Raw genomic sequence first — 9,180 nt, forward strand, 5'->3', positions numbered from 1 at the left:
AAAAAAAAAAAAAAACGGAAAGAAAAAAAAAAAAAAGGTTAGAAAAAAGAGAAAAAAGAAGAGAGTTAAGAGGGTCACTTCATCCAAAAACAAAGCCCAAAGAACAAGGGAACCTTAAAAAAGATCTTTGAACTTCAACATAATTGCCATGTCATCGATCAAGGTTACCCTGTAATAACGGATCCATCACCGTCCGATCATCATCCATCTCTTAAATCCAAGCTGTCCATTATAATCCCCAAAAAGGATGAAGGAAGAAGGTGGGTGAAAAAGGGGAACTGTTTGCATCTTCTTTTTTTATTTTATTTTTATTATTTCCTCTTTTTCCTCTGCTTTGCAATTTTTTTAATTTATTTATGTTACCTCTATATCACACCATTAGATCTTTGCAAGTGCCACCCAAACCAAAAACTGTTCCTTTGGGTGAAAAAAAAAATTGAACCCTTCCTCTTACAACCCCAAAGTTTTCATTTTTAATATTTGGAGTTAGTGACTTAGTGGGGTGTGCACTGTGCCAGCTAGCTACTCAGCTGCCTCATCAACCTGCAACATACATCAATGGCGACAGAAGAGGATACTAAACTTCCTCCATACCCTGAGGTAAACTTAGCTAGCTTTTAACCAAGCAATTTCTTCCCTCTTTTTAAACCCTAATAAATATATAAATCAATATCCAAAGAATGTTCCTAGTGAAGCAAGTAGAATTTTATGAGGATCAAGGTCGTTTGAATGTTTTTTTTTTTTTTAAAAAATTGGTTTCATTTTCTTTTTTGGCCTACATCTTCATTTGAGTTTCCATGTTCCCTAACCGTTATAGGCTGATTTGGTTTTGTTCATCAACTTGAATCTACTTAGTTGAATTAGAAGGCATGTTAGGAAAAAGAATTTAGGGTTTGTAGAAATTTTAACAAGAATGCAACACCCCAAAGTTGTTGTAATTTTGACTGGGAAAAATATTGTTTATCGTTATTATGGGATCTGAGACTTGAGACTCATTTCATGCAATTATTACAGTTCCCATATGAACATGGCAGAAACTCATCGATTTTATTTTATATATATTATTTTTGAATAATACATGTATTAAGTTGTATCTGTTTTTGTGTGTTGGGAATGGCATATGGTGCAGATGATAATGAAAGCAATTGAAGCTACGGGGGACAGCAATGGCGCAAACAAATCAGCCATATCAAACTACATAGAGTCCACCTATGGGGAGCTGCCAGCAGGGCACACAGAATTACTCTCCCACCACCTCAACAACATGAAGGAGAGTGGCGACCTCACGTTCTTGAAGAACAACTACATGAAGCCTGACTCTAATGCCCCACCAAAGAGGGGCCGAGGCAGGCCTCCAAAGCCCAAGGCCCCTCTCCCTCCGGGGACAGTCCTGTCCTCACCAAGGCCCCGGGGACGTCCCCCCAAGGACCCTAATGCCCCACCTACTGCCAAAGTGTCAAGTGGCAGGCCTCGAGGCCGGCCCAAGAAGGTTCCTAGGACCACGGACGAGTCTTTGTCATCGGTGTCACCTTATGCTTCCTCCACTGGAAGGCCAAGGGGCAGGCCTCCTAAGATGAAGCCTCACATGGCAGAAGTGAGTGTCGAATAATGAGAAATATTTTGTGTATTTATTTTGTTGAGTATGAGTATGTCAAACTAAACATACATTTGGTTACTTTTAAATGAGGTATGGATGGATTCTACATCCTATTTGAGAGTAACCAAGTGTATAACATAAAATAAGTACGAGGAATATCCCGGTGAACAATTGAGATATTAGAGTTGGCCCTTTCTTGGGGTGACCAGCGCTGTAGGACAACTTTAATTTCCTCTTTAGTAGTAGATGTGGACTTAATTATTAGATTTGTGTTTAATTTGCAATGCTGTTTTGTAAAATTTGTGTAGTGAGTGATTAGCTTTTGAATCTCAGATTGTTAGCCAATGAGGACAATGACTAGAACTTGTGATGATTTGCACTGGGTTCCTGTCGATTGTGGTGTTATAAGTCTTAACATCTAAATTATGATAAAAATGGGTGCTGTTCTTGTGAAATATCATCAACGTTAGATGAATGTAAACACATTTAAAGTTGAAAAAATATTTGATATACAGTATCTACATATAACATTTTTATATATAAACCTTGTTTATCATTTAGCTGGAAAAAACGCATTTAACATTATGGATAATGGGGATCAGGAGTTAGAATAAGAATTATGACAGGCAAGAAGCGGGAAACGATGTTATAAAAAATTGTTTGACGATGAAGTTTGGTGGATATTAAGATGTGGTGTGCAACTGCAAAAAGTTATTGCTCCTAATCTGTTCCCTTTAATATGGTCCCAGCTAGCAGAGTTGAACGACATTAGTGAACAAACTGGTGTCACATCTCGCACCACCCAATTAATTGTGCATCTTCTTGGGCATTACCTATGGTAGTAGACTTATAAGGACCGGTCAAATCTTTTTTTTTTATTTGGACCGGTCAATTTGTCGTTGCCAAATTTAGTGTATACTGGGAATTTGTTAAGTTAGAGACGGATTGTTTAGATTGTTTCCCTGATTACTGGGGTACATCTCTATTTTTTTTGGGGAAATCAAATAAACAACTCATTAGGATTTATAATTGACGTGAATGTTCTAAATATAAAGAGTGGACGTAAATGTTCTAAATTGATGTAAATCGAATCTATATAATTCGATTTATCTTATTTTATGTAAATCGAAGTAAACTAATTTGATTTATCTTAATTTCATATATATATATAGAAGTCATTACATTTGATTTATGTGAGAGATTTTTAATGGTTAATGTATGTAATTCGAATCAATATGATTCGATTTACACGTAAAACCTAATCATGGTATATCGAACATAATAGATTTATTAGCAACACTAATCATTGTGCATCTTCTTTAGCATCCGTTACCTATGGTAGTAGACTTGTAGGGATCAGTCAATTCTTTTTTTCTTGACTTGAGACCGGTCAATTTGTCGTTGCTAAACTTAGCTTATAATAGTAATTCTTAGGTTGAGAGGGATTGGTTAGTTTGTTTCCCTGAGTATAATAATACGTTCTCTATTATTTTTCTTTTGGGGTAAAAAATTAGATGTAAGTGAGAGAAAGAGAGAGAGCGTGGGTGGGAAATACAGAGAGGGGTAGATCTAGGAACCATGGCAATGATCCCAGGGTTTGGAACAGAGAAGAGTATCGGCGGCTGGAATATGAGTCCTATTTGGTTTTTGTGAGCAACCTCCCTGCAGACATATCGAAGAGAGAGTTATTCCATTTGTTCAATTGGACAGGACGCATCAATGACATATACTTATCCCGAAAACAGAAGAGTGGAAATATATACATTTTTGCTTTCATTCGCTATACGACGAAAGGAATGGCGTTGAAAGCTATAGCGGAAATGAATCAACTGAGACTAAGAGGGAAGATAGTGTTTGTCGGAGAGGCTAGATACAGAAGAATGGCGGAACCAACACACAAATCTCTGAGACCAGGAGGAGATGACTTGCAACACCACACCATTTAGAAGCCGCATAGAGAGGTAGTGCCGATTGATGCTGTGTCAGATGGACGTGCTTCACGAACGAAGAAGGATGGAAAGGACCCGCATGGCAATGGTTGGACGAAGGAGGTGGAAGTTGAAGTGGAAAAGGAAAATTTGGAATGGCTGCAGCGAAGTCTTGTTGGGGGCACGACGAAACCTATTAATTTTGAATCTCTGAAGGAAGTCATGGCTAAGAACCTATCTAATGTCGTCCAGGTTAGGGAAATGGGAGTGTACAAAGCTCTACTGACTTTTGATAGTGCTGTGCATGCTGAAGAAACGTACACCTTGAACTTGAATTGCCTCCTACGTTTATTCCACAGTGTATGGCGGTGGGAAGAGTCGGAACATAGTGAAACTCGTAGGGTGTGGCTTGAGTGTTTTGGGGTTCCGTTATACGCATGGTCTGCGAAAACTTTCACCACGATAGGAGGCCAGTGGGGGGAAGTAGTTGGGTGTGCTCGAGAGATAGAATTGTGCAATTCTTTCACGGTAGGTCGCATCTAGATTGATACATGCATAATGGACGTTATTCAGGAATGGATCCATATAACAGTGGGTTCTGGGGGCTTTGATGTGTTGGTAAAAGAAGTTGGACATGAGACGTGCAACCTGCAGTGCACGGAGAACCTGGGTAATGAAGTTATAATAACCGGTGGAAAAAGAAACTCTGGCAACACAAATACAAGCTTAGGAGTGGGTATGGAGCATGGATTTCAAGTAGGGCCGGCGCACGGGGTCACTCAAGACGAAGCCATGCTCATACAGGTTAACCGGGAAGAGGAAGGAGACAAGGGTAGAGTGGTAATTCCAATGACAATTTTGAATGAATGGTTTAATGGTAGTAATTCTCAAAATCGCTTGAATTTTAAATCAATTAGTTAAGGGCGATAATCAAGGGATGGCTGATTTAGGGGGATGCAGCTGATTCAGCGAGGACGTTGTCTTATGATTATAATGGGCTGAATGGGGGAGTCAATAAGGGGAAACAAAAAAAGGCTTCCCATAACTCAAATTGGGCCTGCCAAAACAAGGGGAGAGGTGTGGACCCCTTTAGTTGTTGATGGCAATGCCGGAGATGACAAGGGCAATTCTTTTAATGTTACTGCATTTATTGTAATTTTTTTGTTTTTGTTTTATTTCTATTTGACTGCTCCACTGTACTGTGTTGAGCTCTTTGCATTCAAAAAAAAAAATTTCTTTTGGGGTAAATCACATAAACAATCCATTAAGGTTTATAATTTCTAAATATAAAGAGTAGATGTGAATCTCCTAAATTTATGTTAATCGAATCCACATAATTCGATTTACCTTCCTTTCATTAAGCTAATTCGATATACCTTGGTCATGTAAATCCAAGCCACTACATTTGATTTACTAGCAACACTCGTAATTCGAATCATATTGATTTGATTTAATTATACGCCTATAATTCGAATCTTGTTGGTTCGATTTACATGTAAAGCTAATCATGGTAACTCAAAGATAGTAAATTCAATTTATTAGCAAAGCAATGCATGTGATTAAATTAAATTGACTTAATTTGATTTACGTAAGGACCCCGTGCTATATAAGATCATAACGTGGAATGTTGAATAGAGATAAATTTACAATGGCAAGTAAAGAGAGTTTTATAGTTCTTGTGCACTAGAAAGACATGATTAAGAAAAAAATATTTACTGATAAGGATCTGTTGAGTGTTTTTATCACCTTCTACAAGCCTTGTTGATTTTCAGAATATCGTACTACAGAAATTAGGATTGCATGAAATGAAACGGATAGAGAAGTTATATTATAGAATTCCAAGGTATGTTGTTAGCGATGGGGTGAAGTACGACTCATTTGTGATAGACAGTGACGAGGATCTACAAGTTTTATTTCACTGTCGTCGCCAATTTTCGAAGGTGAGAATCCCTGAACTATTGGCCAAGCTTGTGGATGTGGTCTCTAGCTCAAGAAGATCAAACTGGAATCATCAATTAGTAGCAATGGCAACAGCCTCCAATTCAACTCTATTGTTGTGTCTTCATCTATCCTGGCATCTGCGGGAGATTCGGGAGATTTGGTGGCATTTTTGTCTTTCGCATCTGATCTACACCGAGAATGCGGAAATAGGTGCTAATTAACATAAGTACTACTGTTATGATCCCAATTTCTAGAAAGATTGGAGAACCAGATACGGTGGAAGACGTGCTAGGGGATGATGATAATGTTGAGCCTACCATGATTCATGACGACAACATGATAACATAGGGAGGAGTATTCCTATTGGGGCTGGTGGAGCATGGAGCTCGGGAACTCAACAGTACCACTACACTTTTCGACTCTAGACTTAGATGCCATGAGACAGCAGGTTCCAGATGTAAAAGCTGGTTTTGGGCCAAAGGTTCACAGGATACCATAGGTCTAGCTGAAGTCCAAGCCAGTCAGCAGTTTTAGAATAAAGAGTAAGGCGTCCTGTGTGAAGACTTATAGTATCCGCCGTGGGATTGAGTACAAAGTGCTGGAATCGAACCATGCCAAGTAATACAGAAAAGCATATGAAGTTTGGAAACAATTGCAGATGGTTGATTCGAATCACTCTATGGCAGTGGAAAGGTATCTGGGAGCACTACAAGAAAAAGTAATATTTGTAAGAAAAAATTGTTAAAAAAAACGAAATTTTGAAACAAAAAGAATTTGTAACAAAAAAAGGGGCTGTTGTAGTATGGCCATTACAAAAATTTTTTGTAACAAAAAATGAAATTGTTACAATTCAAAGTAATATTTTTTAACAATTTTTTTTATACAAAAATCAAAATTAGTTACAAAAGTGATAACAAATTTTGATCTTCAAAATATTTTTTGTGACAATATATTTTTTCTATCATAAAATTTTGTTACAAAAAATAAACAGAAAAGCATATGAAGTTTGGAAACAATTGCAGATGGTTGATTCGAATCACTCTATGGCAGTGGAAAGGTATCTGGGAGCACTACAAGAAAAAGTAATATTTGTAAGAAAAAATTGTTAAAAAAAACGAAATTTTGAAACAAAAAGAATTTGTAACAAAAAAAGGGGCTGTTGTAGTATGGCCATTACAAAAATTTTTTGTAACAAAAAATGAAATTGTTACAATTCAAAGTAATATTTTTTAACAATTTTTTTTATACAAAAATCAAAATTAGTTACAAAAGTGATAACAAATTTTGATCTTCAAAATATTTTTTGTGATAAAATATTTTTTCCTATCATAAAACTTTTGTTACAAAATATAACTTGATTTTGTAACATTTTTTTTCTTTAGTTACAAAAGCACAATATTTATTTTGTAATAATTTTTTATTTTTTAATACAAATTACATGCATACTTTACTAAATTATTTTGTTAATTAACTAATATATTAACTACTTTACTGAACAAATCAACATTTACATAATATGTAAAAACATAGATAATTCAAACATGCTTCATTTAACTAAAATTGTTTTAAAACAAAATAACATTAATGTCTACATTGATTAGTTCTACAAGTTATATTTATTACACAAGTTCAACCAAAAGTTAAAAGTCTAACATAGATTAGTATCTCTATGAATCAAAATATTCTTGAGTTCTTTAGGTAACATGTTGTCACCATTTTAGCACTCTTGTAAATGAAAAAAACCGAAACAAAAAATTAGAAACAAGATATAACACCAATTATAATTCTTTCTATTAACTTCTATTCTAAATTTTTAGAAAAATTTTGACAGAATCTCCCCTAAAACTTGGATATTTCTACAGTCTACGGTTCTATCAATAACAACCAATTCATTACTCATTTCTCAGCTATTACACAATCAAATTTATCAAACCAAATAATAGGACATTTGTCATTTATCAACCATGACACAAGTAAAATGTAATAAATAGATCCATATACAATTAAACTATACTAATAATATATGAATCATCTATGAATATGTATTAAAACTATAAGCAATTTTAGGGGGTACCTTTAATTGTTTAGTTTCTTTCATTGTCAAAGCATACTATGAAAGAGTTCACAACGGCTTGTTGAGCTTCCAATTGAGCTTTCACTCGAGCTAATTCTTCCTCTTGCCGTATTCGTTGCTCTTCAAGTTTTTCTTTGAGCACATCATTACACAAGCAAAATTCAACTAAAAAATTCAATAAATAAATTCATTGTATCTACCAAACAAGTTAATGTATCCTCTAATTTGATGACCTTCATCTAAGTTATCACATACTTAAATAATTTAGTTAGATGATTTATATGAACAAATACAAAACTTTTTTTTGTATAATTATTCATTGATAAACAGTAAATGCTACCTTGTTAGGTACTTATTGCAGTTGCTGCACAAGATGGATTTGTAAAATCTACAAAACAAAGAATAAGAGGATCTCCACCACGCTGCAATGAACATGCATTTCAAACTAAAAGAAGTCACAGTGAATTTCAACTAATATTCACACACTCAAAATTGAAAAAGCTAATAATGTTACCAACAGTACACTTACATGTTTGGATAACATCAAAGAATGTGAAAAACTGAATTAAAACTAAAGGAAAGCTCATAAAACAAAAGTAAATAAGAGAATTGAATCCTAAAGCAGTGTATCTGCAGAAAAAGGATACGAGCCACTTTCCTTCTTTTACTATCAAAAGGGAGACCTTCAACATATAAAGTACTTTAAGCATCCGAAGGTAGAGGAACCGTTTCTGACCTTGGCCCGAAAACTGCATCTCCTAGTATGCCCAAACAAAATTAAAAGAATCCAACTTACCAAACTGCAGAAATATGTCCAAAAAAAGTGAAACCAAATAATTAGATAAAAAATTATAACTGAGAACAAATTCAGAAAAAGAAATCCTAAGGAAATAACAATCAAAAACATCAAAAATTCAAAAAACTTAAAATGACCAGAGGAAAGTGCTGTTGGTAACATTATTAGCTTTTTTAAGGAAAGTGGGATTCTCTACGTCAGAGTGTAGAGAATTCCCAACGAGGCAACCTGTGTAAAGAAAGAGTAAAACACTAAACAATTAAAGCTACAAATTTTCGAAAATGATGACTAAAATTAAGCTAGGAAATTCGAAATTTATAAAAAAAAATTAAACAGAAAAATTAAAATAAAACTAACTAGGTAACACCAAACTTAATTCAGAAATTAAGAAAAAATAATAGCACCAAAATTTCAAAAATTATAAAGCAAAATTAAATAAAATTAAAAACTAAAATTCCTAATCTAAGCAATCAAACAACTAATATTTGTCCATCACAGTCAATCCCCGACAACGGCGCCAAAAACTTGGTGCGAAATTTATAACCCACAAATTAACCGGTAAGTGCACCGGGTCGTACCAAGTAGTACCTCAAGTGAATGAGGGTCGATCCCACGAGGATTGATGGACTAAGCAACAATGATTGAATGATTTACTTAGTTAGACAAGCAGAAAATGGTGTTTTGAGAATTCAAAAACATTAACAGTAAATTCAGAATATCAGACAGCAAGCAGTAAATGGTTTGTGAAATATATGGAGAAAACAGTTAAGGCTTCAGAGATATCTATCTTCCGAATTGACTTTTCTTACCAACTATTTTAATCATGCAAGATTCAATTTATGGC

The 9,180-nt window shown here is 34.9% G+C and overlaps 1 protein-coding gene across 2 annotated transcripts; it reads left to right on the plus strand.

Annotated features, from left to right (window-relative positions):
* LOC107631258 (HMG-Y-related protein A) lies at positions 339 to 2,032 on the plus strand. 2 transcript variants are annotated; one of them, XR_001618530.2, is made up of 3 exons: positions 339 to 600; positions 1,130 to 1,757; positions 1,803 to 2,032. XR_001618530.2 is itself a non-coding variant. In XM_016334642.2 (2 exons), exons 1-2 carry the CDS (start codon positions 559 to 561, stop codon positions 1,607 to 1,609), a joined length of 522 nt encoding a protein of 173 aa, XP_016190128.1. In that variant the 5' UTR covers positions 339 to 558; the 3' UTR covers positions 1,610 to 2,032. The 2 variants fall into 2 exon arrangements, 1 of the variants encoding a protein (XP_016190128.1); XM_016334642.2 differs by having other exon boundaries at positions 1,130 to 2,032.

The sequence above is a fragment of the Arachis ipaensis genome, chromosome B03 (genome assembly GCF_000816755.2).
Source record: "Arachis ipaensis cultivar K30076 chromosome B03, Araip1.1, whole genome shotgun sequence".
Lineage (NCBI taxonomy): Eukaryota > Viridiplantae > Streptophyta > Magnoliopsida > Fabales > Fabaceae > Arachis > Arachis ipaensis.

Excerpts from the sequence above, each read along its gene's own strand:
- LOC107631258 (XM_016334642.2), top strand. The coding sequence starts at position 559 with ATGGCGACAGAAGAGGATACTAAACTTCCTCCATACCCTGAG. Across the intron at positions 601-1,129 it reads AACTTCCTCCATACCCTGAG|ATGATAATGAAAGCAATTGA; the intron begins GTAAACTTAGCT and ends CATATGGTGCAG.